A 17944-nucleotide genomic window follows, 5' to 3' on the forward strand; every position below is an offset into this window, starting at 1 on the left:
GGGTTCGGATCGCACCGGCTGAAATGCTGGTAGGGACAAAATGCTCAGCACAGTTAAACAGTGCCGTTGGTGGACAGTCACTGGTGGAACCTATGGGGCTAGTCCAGACCAGGGCTTCCCAAACTTCTTAATGCCATGAACCAACACCATTAAGCAAGGGGTCCGTGGACCCCAGACTGGGAATCCCTGGTTTAGACAGACTGACGCACATGTGATGAATCGAATAGCTGCCTTTGGCAATGAATTTTTATAACCCTGCGGTTCTCTGGTCCTCAGCAGAATCAGAATCAGGTTTAATATCACCGGCACAGGTCGTGAAATTTTGTAGCAGCAGTACATTGCAATGCATAGTAATAAAAAAATAAAGATTACAAAATGAAATATACAGAAAAATAAGTTAACTAGTGGGAAAAGAGCAAACAAAGTAATGAGGCGGTGTTGATGGGCTCAATGTCCATTCAGAAATGGGATGGCGGAAGAAGCTGTTCTGAAACATTGAGTATGTCTTCAGGCTTCTGTACCTCCTCCTTGAAGGCAGCAATGAGAAAAGGGCATGTCCCAGGGGTCCTTAATCACAGATGCTGGGGAGGCGAGTGCCCATGATGGAGCTGGCTGAGTTTACAACTTTCCGCAGGTTTTTCCCAATCCTGTGCAGCAGCCCCTCCAAACCAGGCAGCGAGAGGCTTGTTGTCCGACTGCCAGCAGTGAGAAAATAAGCCTCTAGTTTATGTGCTTCTCTAATTGAAGCTACAGCCACCCAGCATGTTGTGTGTGTCATGTCAGGGCACGCTCGCATGTTAATGACATGCTGAGCAGATGTCGCTACTAACTCTGTAATATGAGGGAAAGAAATGACTTGCTCGGTAATCAAATGCAGGTGAAGAGGGACGAAGCCGTGTCCTTGCTGGAGATGGCTCACAATTAAACTGAAACACCACAGCCCATCAATAAAAGGCTTTGATCAAGTCTCTCACTCAAGGGTTTGAAAGTCAAGTTTTGTAATTCTCACTGAAACGAATAAAATAAATGAGAGAACCACTTGTCCAATGAATCCATGCTGATTTTTAGAAAGATTAGTCCCACTTCCTTATTTACTTAGAGATACTGTGCGTAACAGGCTCTTCCAACCCAATGAGCCGCACCAACCAGCTACCCACCGATTTAACACCAGCCTAATCACAGGACAATTTACAATGTCGAAATAACTTCCAAACCAATATATCTTTTGGACTGTTGCAGGAAACTGGAGCACCCGGAGGAGATCCATGCAGCACCAGGAAGAACGTACAAACACCTTATAGACAAAGCCAGAAATGAATTCCACACTCCAACATCCCAAGCTGTAATGGTGTCACGCTAACCAGCGCTCTAGCATGGCACCCCTTCTTTCTACTCATTACCAATACTTCTATGGACCTCCATCATCGTTCATTTTTCTGATTCCACTTACCAGCTTCCAGCCTCTGCCTCTCTCCGGTCCCATTGCTTCCACCTACCAGCCTTTTTCCTGACCTTCTCTCCATACCTTTCTCCATCTTCCAGACGTTCTCCGACTCACCCGGTTCCACCTATCACCTCCAGCCTGTGTCTCTTAGCTCCACCTCCTCCTGACTCCATCAGCCCATCAAACTCCACCTCACCTGGTTCCACTATCACCTACCATTCTCTGTCTCTTATCTCCACCTCCACCTGACAGGATCTGCCCATTAAACTCCATGTCACCTGGTTCCACCTCTCACCTCCAGCCTGTGTCTCTTAGCTCCACCTCCTCCTGACTCCATCAGCCCATCAAACTCCACCTCACCTGGTTCCACTATCACCTACCATTCTCTGTCTCTTATCTCCACCTCCACCTGACAGGATCTGCCCATTAAACTCCATGTCACCTGGTTCCACCTCTCACCTCCAGCCTGTGTCTCTTAGCTCCGCCTCCTCCTGACTCCATCAGCCCATCAAATTCCACCTCACCTGGTTCCACTTATCACCTACCATTCTCTGTCTCTTAACTCTACCAGCTCCTTACTCCATCTGCCAATCATCCCCCACCTCAGTACTGTGCAAAAGTCTTAGCACACAAGACAGGACTAAGACAGTACCGTAGTAATTTTATATTTTGCATTGTACTGCTGCCACACAAAAAAATCTTGACGTACATGAGAGCTGATAAACCTGATTCTGATATGGGTCTCCATTGTGAACTGAGAGTGGGAAGGGGGCAAGGACAGGGGAATCATGGTTGGAAAAAGGGGAAAGAAGATGAGAGGGATTGGTTTATTGGTATTGATCAATAAACCAATTGTTTGTACTCAAATGACCTAGCCTGGTGTCTCAGGGCTGAGAGTGTCTGCACCCATACCACCCCCAGGCACTCCTTCTCTGTCACCTGCCCCACACTGCTCCCACAGCATTCTACCCTCGCCATACCCAACATTCTTTGCTCCTGCAAGATTTACAAACTCACTCTCCGCTCCACGTTGACAAATACAGTACTGTGCAAAAGTCTTGGGCATCTTAGCTATATATATGTGTGCCTTAGACTTTTGCACAGTACTGTACTACTTACTAATCTGTCTCCACCTTTTCCTGTTTCCATCTGCCCATCATCCCCCTCCTCACCTGTTTCCACCTATCATTTACCAGTCTGTGTCTTAGTTCCGCCTCCTCCTCATGACTCCATCTGCGCATTGAACCCTACTTCATCTGGTTCCACCATTTTTCCCCCTTATTTCACCAGCCTTATCACTCCATATCTCTCCCCTTCTCTCTCCCTCTCCATCTGCTATCACCCACACACTCCTTCCTCCGTTTCCCTCCCCACCTCCTTTCCCTTTACTCCATGGACCACTGTCCTCACCTGTCATTATACATCTTTTTCTTCCCAGCTTGTGACCTATGACCTCCCAGCTTCTTGCATCATTCCCACTCTCTCCCCCCCCACCTGCATACCACCTCCCTCACCTGACCCACCCATCGCCCACCAGCTCTTTCTCCATCCTTTATTCCTACCTTTTTTATTTTGTCCATATTCCGTTTCTTTCTCGTCAAGATGAGGGGACCTGATCTGAATTCCGATTGTCCATTTCCTTCCATAGGTGATGCCTGACTTGCTGAGTTCCTCCAATGCTTTGTCTGAAGCTCCACCTATCACCTACCAGCTTATCTCAGCCCCACCCCATCACCTCTCTACCCTGGATTCCTTCCAGCCTCACTCTCAGCCCTCATTCTGGGTCTTGACCCGAAATGTTAACTAACCCTATGTCTCCACAGATGATGCCTGACCCGTTGAGATTTTAGTCCCATCCCACCCTGCCTTTCCACTCCCCCATCTCACATCTCTGCAATTTATTTCCTTTTATCTAACAGCCTTTTATCAGTTGGAGTGGTGTTTCCACCCGTGGCCACTTTATTAGGTACCTCCTTTACCTAATTAAGTGGCCACTAGATGTACTCTCATGGTCTTTGGCTGCTGTAGTTCTAAGTTTAAAATAAATTTATTATCAAAGTACATATGTCACCATGTACAACCCTGAGATTCTTTTTCATCTGGGCATACTCAATAAGTCCATTGTAGAATAATAACCATAACAGAATCAATGAAAGACTGCACCAAATTGAGTATTCAATCTACTACAAGGTAGCCCATCTACTTCAAGGTTTGACGTGTTGTGCAATTCAGAGATGCACTGCTACACACCACCGTTGTAAAACATGACTATTTGGTTGGACACTAACAGTATGCCTAATATTGTGTTGAAGTGGGTGCAGTTACTGTTACAAGAGAGAAGGTGCTCAAAAAGCTGAAAGACCTAAAGGTACATAAGTCACCCGGAGCAGATGAACTGCACCCTAGGGTTCTGAAAGAGGTAGCAATAGAGATTGTGGTGAGATTAGAAATGATCTTTCAAAAATCATTGGACTCTGGCATGGTGCCAGAGGACTGGAAAATTGCCAATGTTACTCCACTTTTTAAGAAAGGAGGAAGGCAGCAGAAAGGAAATTATAGACCAGGTAGCCTGACCTCAGTGGCTGGGAAGATGTTGGAGTCAATTGTTAAGGATGAGGTGATGGAGTACTTGGTGACACAGGACAAGATAGGACAAAGTCAGCATAGTTTCCTGCAGGGAAAATCCTGCCTGACGAACCTGTTGGAATTCTTTGAGGAGATTACAAGTAGGATAGATAAAGGGGATGCAGTGGATGTTGTATATTTGGATTTTCTTAAGGCCTTTGACAGGGTGTCACACATGAGGCTGCTTACCAAGTTAAGAGCCCATGGTATTACAGAAAAACTATGAACATGGTTAGAGCATTGGCTGATTGGTAGGAGGCAGTGAGTGGGAATAAAAGGATCCTTTTCTGGTTGGCTGCCAATGACTAGTGGTGTTCCACAAGTGTCGGAGTTGGGACCACTTCTTTTTATGCTGTATATAAATTACTTAGATGATGGACTAGATAGCTTTGTCCTCAAGTTTGCAGATGATACGAAGATTGGTGGAGGGGCAGGTAGTGTTGAGGAAACTGGTAGGATGCAGGTGGACTTGGACAGATTAGGAGAATGGGCAAGAAAGTGGCAAATGAAATACAGTGTTGGAAAATGCATGGTCATGCACTTTGGTTGTGGAAATAAATGCGTAGAATATTTTCTAAATGGGGAGAAAATCCAGGAATCTGAGATGCAGAGGGACTCGGGAGTCCTTGTGCAGAACACACTGAAGGTTAACCTGCAGGTTGAGTCGGTGGTGAGGAAGGCAAATGCCCTGTTAGCATTCATTTCATGAGGTTTAGAATATAAGAGCAGGGATGTGATGCTGAGGCTTTATAAGGCACTGGTGAGGCCTCACCTTGAGTATTGTGACTGGTTTTGAGCTCCTCATCTAAAAAAAGTTGTGCTGGCATTGGAGAGGGTTCTGAGGAGGTTCACAAGGATGATTCCATGAATGAAAGGGTTTCATATGGCTCTAGGTCTGTACTCGCTGGAATTTAGAAGGATGAGGGGGAATCTCATTGAAACCTTTCAAATATTGAAAGGCCTAGACAGAGTGGAGGTGGATAGGATGTTTCCCATGGTGGGAGAGTCTAGGACAAGATGGCAAAGCCTCAGGATAGAGGGATCAGCCATGATTGAATGGCAGAGCAGACTCAATGGGCTAGAAGGCCTTACTCTGCTCCTACGTCTTATGGTCTTATGGTTTACCTGGTTGTCAGCATCTCTGAGGATCTATCCTGGAGCTAACATACTGATGCAAATACAAAGAAGGCATGACTGCAGCTATACTTCATTAGGAGTTTGAGTCGAATCGATATGTCACGAAAGCCACTCGCAAAAATCTAAACATATACAGTGGAGAGCATTGTAACTGGTTGCATCATCGTCTGATATGGAGGGGCCACTGTACAGGATTGTAAAAAAAATGGCAGAAATTCGCAAACTCTGCCAGCTCCATCATGGGCACTAGCCTCCCCAGCATGGAAGATGCTTCAAAAAGGCAGCGTCCATCCTTAAAGATCCCCATCGCCCAGGACGTAACTTCTTCTCACTGCTGCTATCAAGGAGGAGCTATGAGAATCTGTAAACACACACTCACTGATCCAGGAACAGCTTCTTCCTCCCTGCCATCAGATTTCTGAATAGACAATCAACCCACGAACACTACCTCAACACAATTTTTCCTCTCTTTCTGCACCACTTTTTAAATTTAATTTTCTTTTTTACTTTATACTTCTTATCGTAATTTAAATTTATTATTACGTATTGCAATGGACCACCTCCGCAGAACATTAAATTTCATGACACATGCCAATGATACTGACCCTGATCTTGATTCTGATTGATGTGGCTTCCTGTCGCCTTCCTGTCAGTGTGAACCAGTCTGGCCATTCCTCTCTGATCTCTCTCATTAACAAGGTATTTTCACCCTCAGAACTGCCGCTTACTGGATGCATTTTGTTTTTCACTCCATTCTCTGTAAATTGGACTGTTGTGTGTTAAAATCCCAGGAGGTCAGTAGTTTCTGAGCTACTCAAACCTCCCCATCTGGCACCAATAATCATTCCACAGCCATTGTCACTTAGACCACTTTTCTTTCCCATTCTGATTATTTGGGCTGAATGACGAATGAACCTGCTGACCATGTCTGCATACTTTTATGCTTTGAGTTGTTCCCTCATGATTGGCTGATTAGATTTTTGCATTAATGATCAGGTGTTCAGGTGTACCTAATGAAGTGGCCACTGAGAATATATTAACCAATCCTTCCAAGAGCGCAGTGCAGTTTATTAAAAACAAAAACAAATTCTCCTCGCCTGCCTTTGGCTCACATTAAATAATTTAATTAAATTATTGACAGGGCTTCGTCGGTAGGATTTTGACTACAAGAAATTAACACATTAACAAGTCATTAAATACAGTATCTGCAAGATCACTGCATGGTTTCACCAAGTCCCAGCTGGCCATTCAGCTGCGCTCCTGATAAATTTAGGCCTCCATCCTTGCCAAAGTTTTATTGTTAAAACACTTAACATCCTAATGGTATATTTCTTTCCAATTTCTTCAATAGTCTTCTGGCTTTGTCACACTCAGAGACATATGTACTCCATTTCTGACCTCCTGACATCATTAATTTCCTCCTGTTTTCCTGCAGCAGACTATCTGCTGTTCCAGCAGACACCAGCATTGAACCAGGATTCCAGGTGGCCAACTCGCAAAATCACTTGGATCAGCGCACCACTCAACGATTCGTTATGAAATTGTGCCTCATTTTAGGAAGAATATGGAAGCTATAGAGAGGGTACAGAGGAGACTTACCAGAATTCTCCTGGGATTAGAAAACATGTCTTCTGATGATAGGTCGAGGGTTTTTCTCTTTGGAGTGAAGAAGGATGAGAGGTGACTTGATAAGAGTTGTATTAGATGATAAGTAGCATAGATAGACTAGGAAACAAGTACCTTTTCCCCAGGGCAGAAAATGGATAATATGAGAGGTCGTACTTGAGGATATCGGTGGTACGTTTTCTTACACAGAGAGTGGTAAGTGCAGGGAGCGCATGCCTGAGGTGATGGTGAAGGCAGGATACTTGAGGGACATTTAAGTTACTCTTAAGTACACGTATGTTAAGTGAACAATGGAGGATTAGGTTAATAGACTGACACAACTTCATGGGCTGAAGGGCCTGTACAGTGCAGTACTGTTCTATGTTCTATATTTCTTTATTATCCTTTGTGATAGTTCTTTATAGGCATCCGTTAGTCTTGTGAGACCATGGATTTGCGCCTTGGAACCCTGGGCAGGGTTGTATGGAAGACCGGCAGTTGCCCAAGCTGCAAGCCTTCCCCTCTCCACGCCACCGATGTTGTCCAAGGGAAGGGCACTAGGACCCAAGCAGCTTGGCACCGGTGTCGTCGCAAAGCAAAGTGTTGTTAAGTGCCTTGCTCAAGGACACAACATGTTGCCTCAGCTGAGGCTCGAACCAGTGACCTTCTGATCACTAGACTGATGCCTTATCCATTAGGCCACACGCCAACACGTTAGTTCACTACCTTTTTAACCGCTCAGAGGTGTCAGTGCTCAATTTCTGACATCTTGCCATCATTATATTTCTCCGGTCCAACACCAGTAGACAAACCTGATGCAGGATTTCGACCTGACACATTGACAATTCCAGCCCCCATGCCCCACAAATGCTGCTCCACCCTCTGAGTTCCTCTAGCGGACTGTTGCTCCAGAAGGGATCAGCATTGAAATGGGCTTCTGGGTGGAAGAGGCAGCACTAAATCGGGTTTCCGGGGTGAAGAGGTACCAACGCTACTTGCTGCATTATCGTGCCACACAACGATTTGCCATGAAATGCCACCTCTTTGTAGGAAGGACGTGCAAACTCCAGAAAGGGTGCAGAGGAGACTTACCAGGAAGCTGCCTGGATTAAAGAGCATGTCTTACAAGAATAGGCTGAGCAAGATGGGGCGTTTCTTTTTGGAGTGAAGGAAGATGAGAGGTGATTTGATGGATGTGTATTAGATGATAAGAGGCAGAGATAGAGTAGGTAGCCTATGCCTTTTTCCCAGGACAGAAATTAAGACAAGAGGCCTAAATTTTAAGGTGATTGGAGGAAAGTGTAGGGGGATGCTGCTGGTCCGTTTTTTACACAGAGAGTGCTAAGTGCAAGGAATGCATGCTGGAGGTGATGGTAGAGGCAAATACTTCAGGACATTTAAGAGGCTTTTTGTTCAGCACACGTATCAATGAAACATGGAGGACTATGTGGGGGAAAAGAGTGAAAGTGATTGTGCAGTAGGTTAATAGAATGACACAACTTCGTGGGCTGAAGCACCTGTACAGTTCAGTACTGTTCTATGTTCTATATTTCCTTTCTTTGTGATAGTCCACCAGCTTTTTAACACTCAGAGGCACCTGTGCTCCATTTCTGACCTCTTGATATCATCATATTTCTCCCATCCAACCCCAGCAGACAAGCCTCATGCAGGATTTCGACCTGACACGTTGACAGTTCCAAACCGCACAGAAGCCGCTCTGCCCACTGAGCTCTTCCAGCAGATTGTCCATTACTCCGGCAAATACCAGCATCAAAGTGGGTTTCTGGGGTGGAAGAGGTAGTGGCACTACCTGCTGCATCATCGCACCATCCACTTCTTTGCAAATAAATTCCTTCCAGGGCTTTGTAAAGAAAGAGAATCAAAAGCTAGAGGGCAGAGGCTAGACGTGAGAGGAGGAAAGGGGACCCAAGGGGTAATTTCTTCATACAGAGTGTGGTAGGTACAGTATATGAAGCTGTCAGAGGAAGTGGTTGTGACTAGTATAATAACAGCACTTATAAAAGCAGACATCCCAACCTGCAAAAACTCATTTCAGGGAGGTAGCACCATCAATTTGTGGGAGATTCCCGGGAGAGGTGGGATGTCTGCAATACAGTAGCTCCTTAGCAGCTCGCCAGCTATGCTAATGAACAAATAACACCTGTTAAACTCACCTCAACATTTCTTTTACATTTTAACCCCCCATGGGCAATAGAAAAGTCACTGTTGCAAACAGTGCGGTGAGCAACACTGTCATTATTTTTGACCCCTATTAGGCAGGGGTACACTTTAGTGTAGTCTGGGGTGAAGTACGTTTATATTTTCTTATTTTTGGAACACTGCCATGGTGCGTGCGCGCTCTCTCGCGCTCTCTCTCTCTCTCTCAGTCGCACTCTCTCTCGATCACCCTCTCTCACTCACTCGCTCTCAAAAAAATCGACTTCTGGGATATTGTATATAATTTGCGGGTGTCAGGGAGCCGCTATCAATATGCGGGAGACTCCTGGAACTTCCGGGAGAGGTGGGATGTCTGTAAAAGACACTTGGGCAAGTCCGCGGATAGGAAAGGTTTAGAGTGGTTTGGGCCAAACCTGGGCAAAGAGGACTTGCTTAGATGATAATCTTGGTCAGTTTGTATGATTTGGTCTGAAGGCCTACTACATCACAGGGAAAGCCCTCCCAGCTATTGAGCACATCTACCCACTGTCACAGGAAAGCAACATCCATCATCAAAGATCCCCACCACACAGGCCATGCTCTCTTCTCGCTGCTGCCATCAGGTAGAAGGATCGAGAGCCTCATGACTCACACCACCAGGTTCATGAACAAGTTACCACCCCTCAACCATCAGCCTCTGGAATAAAAGGGGTTAACTACACTCACTTGCCCATCATTGAGATGTTCCCACGATCAATGAACTCACTTTAAGGACTCTTTATTTCATTATCTCATGTTCGTATTATTTATTTATATTTGCATTTGCACAGTCTGTTGTCTTCTGCACTCTGGCTGATCTTTCATTGATCCTGTTGTAGTTACTATTCTACAGAATTGCTGAGTATGTCCACAGAAAGGTGAACCTTATTATTATACTTATTATTATACTTTGATAATAATTTATACTTCGATAATTTGAACTTTGACATTATTAATTTTCTCCCATCCAATACTAATAGACAGGCCTAATGGCAGGCTTTCGACCCAAAACACAACTAATTCTATCCCCCCAGCCCCCTAGTTGCTACTTGACAGCCGAGCTCCTCCAGCAGATTGCTTGTTGCTCCAAAAGACTGCAGCAATGAACCGGGTTTCAGAGGTGGAGAGGTTTCAGAGCAGGCGCTGCCTGCTGCATCATCGCACCTCCCAACAGCTTACAATGAAATCTCTTCTGAGAGAAAACCAAAAGCCAGAGGGTGGTGAGAGGAGTAAGATTTAAAAGGCGAACGAGGGGCAACTTCTTTACATAGGGAGTGATACATATAGAGAGCTGCCACAGGAAGTGGTACTATATCAATATTTAAGGCACGGTAGCATAGTGCTTAGCACAACACTTTACCAATGACCTGGATTTAATTGCTGCTGCTATCTGTGAGGAGTTTGTACGTTCTCCCTGTGACTACGTGGGTTTCATCCAGGTGCTCCAGTTTCCTTCCACACTCCAAAGACATACCAGTTGATAGGTTAATCGGTCATTGTAAAGTACCCCGTGATTAGGCTAGGGTTAAATCAGGAATTGTTGGGTAGCCTGCTCAAAGGGCCTATTCCGCGCAGTATCTGAATCAATAAAAGACACTTGCACGGGTAGGTGGGTAGGAAAGGTTTAGAGAGATATAGGCTAAATGTGATCAAATCAGAATCAGATTTAATATCACTGGTATATGTCAGGAAACTTGTTGTTTTTTGCCAGTAGTACAGAGTAATACACAAAAGCAAGCTATGAATTACCTAATGAAATACAGTATACAATACTGAGCAGAAGTCTGAGGCACGTATATATAGCTAGGGTCAATGTGGAGCAATGAGTGAGTTTGTAAATCTGGCGGGAACAAAGGATGTTGGGAACATAAGGGTGGAGCACTGCGAGAGGGGCATAAGACAGGTGGCAGAGAAGGAGTGCCAGACTAGGGGGTGGCATTGGCGCAGACACACCCAGACCTGAGAAACCAGGTAATGTCATTTGATGCCAAACAATTGGTTTACTGATCATTACAGGACGTCTCTCTGGTGCTTCCCACTCCCTTCCCCTTTTCCCAACCATGATTCATCTCTCTCTGCCCCCTTCACACGCTCAGTCCACAACAGAGACCCATATCAGAATCAGGCTTATCATCGTACACATCATGAAATTTGTTTTTTTTTTGCAGTTCTAGTACAGTGCAATTCATAAAATTACTACAGTACTGTGCAAAAGCCTTAGCTATATATATGTGCTTATGACTTTTGCACAATAGTGTGTGTATAGATTTATAAATTAAACTAGCAGTGCTAACAGAGAGCAAAAATGGAGAGCTAATGTTCATGAGTTGGCTCATTGTCCACAGTAGGACCAGCTTAGATTGTAATCTTGGTCAGTATGGAAGAGCTGATCAGCAGGATGTCATGAAATTTGTTGTTATGCAGCAGCAGTACATTGCAAGACATAATTACAAACAGAACTGTGAATTACAATCAGCACATACAGTATATATTGCTCTTGTGCTCAGTACCTGTTGTTGTGCAGCCATAACTACACACACACGGTTATTTATGTTAAATTAAATAAGTGGGGCAAAAAGAAGAAACAAGTGTTGTGAGGTCGTGATTGAAAGGCTTGTCATATGAGGAGGGTTTGATGGCTCTGGACCAGTATTCACTGGGAATCAGAAGAACGAGAGGTGACCTCATTGAAACTTACCGAATGGGGAAAGGCCGCGTAGAGTGGATGTGGAGAGGATGTTTCCTATAGTGGGAGAGTTTAAGACCAGAGGACACAGTGGATACTATAGAGAGAGTGCAGAGGAGATTTACAAGGCTGTTGCCTGGATTGGAGAGCATGCCTTATGAGAACAGATTGAGTGAACGTGGCCTTTTCTCCCTGGAGCGAGGTGACCTGATAGAGGTGTATAAGATGATGAGAAGCATTGATCTTGTGGATAGCCAGAGGCTTTTTAAACGGGGCTGAAATGGCTAACATGAAGGCATAGTTTTAAAGTGCTTGGGAGTAGGTACAAGGGGGATGTCAGAGGTAAGTTTTTACACACAGAGAGTGGTGGGTACATAGAATGCACTGTCGGTGACAGTTGGTAGAGGTGGATACAATAGGGCCTTTTAAGAGAGTCTTAAATAGGTACATGGAGCTTAGAAAAATAGAGGGCTGTGGTAGGGAAATTCTAAGCAGTGTCTAGAGTAGGTTACATGGATGGCACAACATTGTGGGCCGAAAGGCCTGTAATGTGCTGTAGAATTCTATGATCTATGACATAGCCTCAGAATAAAGGGGCGTCTTTTTAGAATGGAGATAAGGAGGAATTTCTTAGCCAGAGAGTGGTGAATCTGTGGAATTTGTTGCCACGGGTGGCTGTAGAAGCCTTGTCACTGGGTAAATTCAAGGCAGAGATTAATAGATTCTTAATTAGTCAAGGGGATACAGAGAAAAGGCAGGAGTTTGGGTCTGAGAGGGAAAATAGATCAACCACGATGAACTGGCAGAGCAGACTTTAAGGGTCAAATGGCCTAATTCTGCTCCCAAGTCTTATAGTGTTTATGGGTTCAATTGTCCATTCAGAAATCTGATGGCAGAGGGGAAGAAATTATTCCTGAATCATTGTGTGGTGGGTTTATTATTTGTGGTTGGTGTCGGGGGGTGGGGGGAAGAGGGGGTTGGACTGTAGGGAATGAGTGCTCAGGACTTGGAAAGAAGCCGCTAATTTAGGATTGATACTGCACCTTCAGAATATCGCAAGCTCCTTTAAGGAGGGAGAAAACCAGGCAGCAAAGAAATTTGGCAGGTACCTGAGCTGCATACACAGCAACTGAAATCTTCCATCAACAACAAAATGTCTTGTCTCACACGCTTTCCAAATTCACATTATTGACTGGAATGAAGCAGTCGCTGAAACTTTATCCCGCACTTTCGTCAGTGATTTGCACTTTTATCACTGAGCGATTCCCTTGTGGTTTATATATCCTGTCATCCATTTGATGAAATATTTTTGACTTCAACTGAGACGTTACCTTATTGAACGAGGCTCCTAATTTCAATTTTCAAAACCATCCTCAAAGTTGTTTTTTCCTTCTGGTTTTGAGATAGAGCAATCTTGGCCTCCCTTCAGTACCGGTGCACAATACCTGGGATCTGCAGTGACTTTACGATTCACTGTGTTTATTCACCTGGATTACCCAGCAGAACAACTCACACCCATAACCACTACCTTCAAAAAAAAGTAGGAGGCTAGGATCCCTGCAGTTTCCCCTCCAAGTCAAAAGCCTTGCATTAGAGTTCCCGCACGCCTGCCACTTTAACACTGTCTCGGTTGGCTGTGGTCATGGTTATTCACGTATGGTTGAAAGACACAATGAATCCTAAAGCAAGCTGGAAGAACGACGCATCACCTTCTGTCTGGTCACTCTGACTGGCTGCATCACTGTCTGGAATGGGGGTGGGGGGCTACTGCACAGGACCGAAGTAAGCTGCAGAGAGTTTTAAATTTAGTCAGCTCTATTATGGGAACTGGCCTTTGAGCGGTGAGGCAGTGCCATCAGTAAGGACCACCCCACCCACCACCACCCAGGACGTGCCCTCTTCTGATTGCGTCAGGAAGGAGGTACAGAAGCCTGAAGGCACACACTCAATGATTCAGGAACAGTTCCTGTCATCAGATCGCTGAATGGACAACAAACCCACGAACACTACCACACTACTTTGTATTTCTATGTTTTTGAACTACTTATATAATTTTAATTATTTGATGTATATATACTTACTCTAATTTACAGTTTTTTCTATATTATCATGTATTGCATTGCACTGCTGCCACAAAGTTTACAAATTTCATGACATACGCTGGTGACACTAAGCCTGGCTCTGATGCTGCACCATCCTGAACTCCAGCTTTTGGTATCTTGTTCTTTCTTTCTATCATTTTGATGTAATTTCCTGATTTTATAACCTGGTTACCTCATTATAGGAAGGATGTGGAAGCTTTAGAGGGGGTATAGAGGAGATTTACCAGAACGCTGCCTGGATCACAGAATATATCTTATGAGGATTGGTTCGGTGAGGTAGGCCTTTTCCTTTTGGAATGAAGGAGGCTGAGAGGTGATTTGATGGAGATATATAAGATGATAAAAGGCACAGATTGAGTGGGCAGGCAGCACCGTTTTCCCCCAGGGTGCAATGGCTAATATGAGAGGGTATAATTTCAATGTGATTGGGGGACGGTATAGGGATGATTTTTAATACAGAGAGTGGTAAGTATATGGATTGCCCAGGGACAGGTAACATCTCTGGTGAAGGGGCTTGTCACATCCAGTCTGTGGCAACTCATTCAGGTTTGGACCCTGCCGGAAACTCAGCTCTCATCTGTGGCTCCAAGTAGCTATTTGCATGCAACAGCGGCTACACCCCAGTACAGCATCTCAACAGGTGGGCTAAACCAGGTGGGGGTAGCCGGCGACCCTCATACCCTGGTGTGATAAGGACATGCCTATCCTAGCATACCAAGTCAGCTCTGGCAGACTGGACGGGTGAAATCTACAGTGAGATCCAATGGCCAGGAAGGCAGCACTGTAACACTCCGTGAAGGGAGTTTGGGGTCAGATTAGGGTTTAGGGTCAGGGATATGGGGAGTTAGAGGTCAGATTGGGGACTAGGGACAGTGATGTGGGGAGTTAGAGGTCAGATTAGGGACTAGGGACAGTGATGTGGGGAGTTAGAGGTCAGATTGAGGACAAGGGACAGTGATGTGGGGAGTTAGAGGTCAGATTGGGGACTAGGGACAGTGATGTGGGGAGTTAGAGGTCAGATTAGAGACTAGGGACAGTGATGTGGGGAGTTAGAGGTCAGATTAGGGTTTAGGGACAGTGATGTGGGGAGTTAGAGGTCAGATTAGGGACTAGGGACAGTGATGTGGGGAGTTAGAGGTCAGACTGGGGACTAGGGACAGTGATGTGGGGAGTTAGAGGTCAGATTAGGGTTTAGGGACAGTGATGTGGGGAGTTAGAGGTCAGATTAGGGACTAGGGACAGTGATGTGGGGAGTTAGAGGTCAGATTAGGGACTAGGGACAGTGATGTGGGGAGTTAGAGGTCATATTAGGGACTAGGAACAGGGATATGGGGAGTTAGAGGTCAGATTGGGGACTAGAGACAGGGATGTGGGGAGTTAGAGGTCAGATTAGGGACTAGGGACAGTGATGTGGGGAGTTAGAGGTCAGATTAGGGACTAGGGACAGCGATGTGGGGAGTTAGAGGTCATATTAGGGACTAAAGACAGAGATGTGGGGAGTTAGAGGTCAGATTAGGGACTAGGGACAGTGATGTGGGGAGTTAGAGGTCAGATTAGGGTTTAGGGTCAGGGATATGGGGAGTTAGAGGTCAGATTGGGGACTAGGGACAGTGATGTGGGGAGTTAGAGGTCAGATTAGGGACTAGGGACAGTGATGTGGGGAGTTAGTCAGATTAGGGACTAGGAACAGTGATGTGGGTGAGTTAGAGGTCATATTAGGGTTTAGGGACAGTGATGTGGGGGAGTTAGAGATCAGATTATGGTTTAGAGACAGGGAAGTGGCGAGTTCAAGGTCATATTAGGGTTTAGAGACAAGAATGTGGGGAATTAGAGGTCAGATTAGGGTTTGGGAACAGGGACGTGGGGAAGTTGAGGTCATATTAGGGTTTAAGGACTGGGATGAGGGGAGTTCAAGGTCACATTAGAGTTTAGAGACAGGGTTGTGCGGAGTTTGAGGTCAGATTAGAGTCTGGGAATAGGAATGTGGGGAGTTCAAGGTCATATTAGAGTTTAGAGACAGGGATGTGGGGAGTCCAAGGTCATATAGGGTTTAGGGACAAGTATGTGGGAAGTTCAAGGACATATTAGGGTTTCGGGATAGGGATGAGGGGTGTTTGCAGTTATATTAGGCTTTAGGGACAGGGATATGGGGAGTCAGAGGTCAAGCCAGAGTTTGGGCCTCTGCTCTCCTCTTCAGGTACAAAGAACAATGATGCAAACAGGTGATGAAGGACATCTCCAGTCCATCTCCACGCTCATGGCCAGCAACATGGACAGGTGACGAAGGACATCTGCAAATGTTGGGCCCTCCAAGTAAGTGGGTCCAGGGAATGGATTCAAGAGGCACAAGTGATGGTCAGTCTGTGCACCTGGAGCTCAAGCCTGGTGTTTGGGATCCTGTCATCAGCTGGTTCCAGGATCAATACTGAAGATCAGAAGTCAACTGGAAGTCCAGAGATCAAAGGCCAATGGCTGAAGCTTGGAGACTGAAGGTCCAGAGACACCTGTTCTGGGGGGGGGTTTGCTGGACAGGGAGGAACAGGGCTTGTTTTGTTGTTGCTTTGCTGCTTGTTGTGTTCTGTGTTGTTCTGCCAGGTATTGTAGCACTGGAATGTGTGCTGACACTTGTTAGGTAGCCCCAAGCACATCCCTAGGTATATTTGTTCTCAACATGTGTTTTCATGTACATGTGATCAATAAATCATGATCTAAATGGGGGTGAGAGGGAAAATAAATTAACTATGATTGTATGGCAGACTGGACTCGATGGGCTGAATGGCCTAATTATGGTCCTTTGTCTTATGGCCCTAGATGGACATCTAGTTGAGCAAAATGGCCTGTTCCCCTGTTGTGTGACACAAAGCAGCATTTTCGTTGTGGGCCAAAAGGCCTATTCTCTGTTGTATGAATCTCAGATCTCAAGATAAGGCTTTCATCTTTGCTGTGCAGTGCCACAAAGTGTTTTGATCAAAGGGCATATTGACGTAGCTTCTTTTTTCCCCTCCTCCGAGTTCTATTTCCAGTTACAGACACGATTGCGAGTGTACTCAGTGCGTTAGGAATTCCCAGCTCCTACCTTCCTTTCTGAAAAGCTCTGTATTGACGATGGCTGTCATCGACTGTAACTTCTGCTTCACCAGTCGATCTGCAGGAAGGTTCCTGATGAAATCACGCAACAAGTGGCTACAAAGAAAGCACAATAAAAAAACAACCTTACGATGGCAAAGAATACACTGAATATTCAAGAGATGCATCAGCACTTTTGGAGCATGTGGGAGCTATCAGCATATTTTGAGTGTATTAAATATTAATGAATTGGCATAATCGTGTCAGATCATTGAATATTAATACAATGTAGCTGAAAGATCGGACAATGAAATAAACAGAATATAACATCAGAACTTTTTTCCAATTTAATTTCTCGTGTTGTTTATATCCAACCCAGAACATCAGGCCAGGCTTGGTGATGGGGCGACTTTCACACTGTGTTATCTCAGTATGAGAAGAATGCTATAATATATTACTCTTGCATTTACTGTTTTCAAGCAAAGGCTTCACTTACCTCTGGATTGTGTGTGGTAAAGAAGGCAAGAAAGAAAAGCAACAGACACAAAATGCTGAAGGAACTCAGCAGGCCAGGCAGCGTCAATGGGAAAGAATAAACGTTCGACAGTTTTGGGCCGAGACCTTTCTTCGGGACTGGGGGGGAATTAAAAAGTGGAGGGGGGTGGGGAAGGAGGCTAGCTGGAGGGTGATAGGTGAAGCCAGGTGGGTGGGAAAGCTCAAAGGCTGGAGAAAAAAGCATCTGATTGGAGAACAGAGTGGACAATAGGAAAAAGGGAAGTGGGGGGGGGGGGGCCCAGGGGGAATTAATAGGCTGGTAAGGTCAGAATGGGGAATAAAGGAGGGGGTGTGGAAATTTGTTGACTGGAAGGAGAAATCGATATTTATACCATCAGGTTGGAGGCTACCCAGATAGAATATACGGTGCTGCCTCTCCACTCCAAGGGTTGTCTCCTCTTGGCGCAAGGGGCAGTCATGCATCGACACATTGGAACATTCATGGGAATCAGAATTAAAATCTTTGGCCACCGGGAAGTCATGACTGTGGTGGATGGTGCAGAGGTGCTCGGTGAAGTGGTCCCCCAA

General features: G+C 45.4%; 1 protein-coding gene across 1 annotated transcript in view; it reads right to left on the reverse strand.

The window, feature by feature from the left end:
* Nucleotides 1–17944, reverse strand: part of LOC140726138 (dedicator of cytokinesis protein 2-like) — a 1234790-nt gene that overhangs the window by 791138 nt on the left and 425708 nt on the right. Inside the window, exon 25 of the mRNA XM_073042110.1 lies at nt 16872–16978. Within this exon, the coding sequence (XP_072898211.1) occupies nt 16872–16978 (107 nt within the window). The remainder of the gene's footprint in view (nt 1–16871; nt 16979–17944) is intronic.

The sequence above is a fragment of the Hemitrygon akajei genome, chromosome 4, assembly GCF_048418815.1.
Source record: "Hemitrygon akajei chromosome 4, sHemAka1.3, whole genome shotgun sequence".
Taxonomy (NCBI): domain Eukaryota; kingdom Metazoa; phylum Chordata; class Chondrichthyes; order Myliobatiformes; family Dasyatidae; genus Hemitrygon; species Hemitrygon akajei.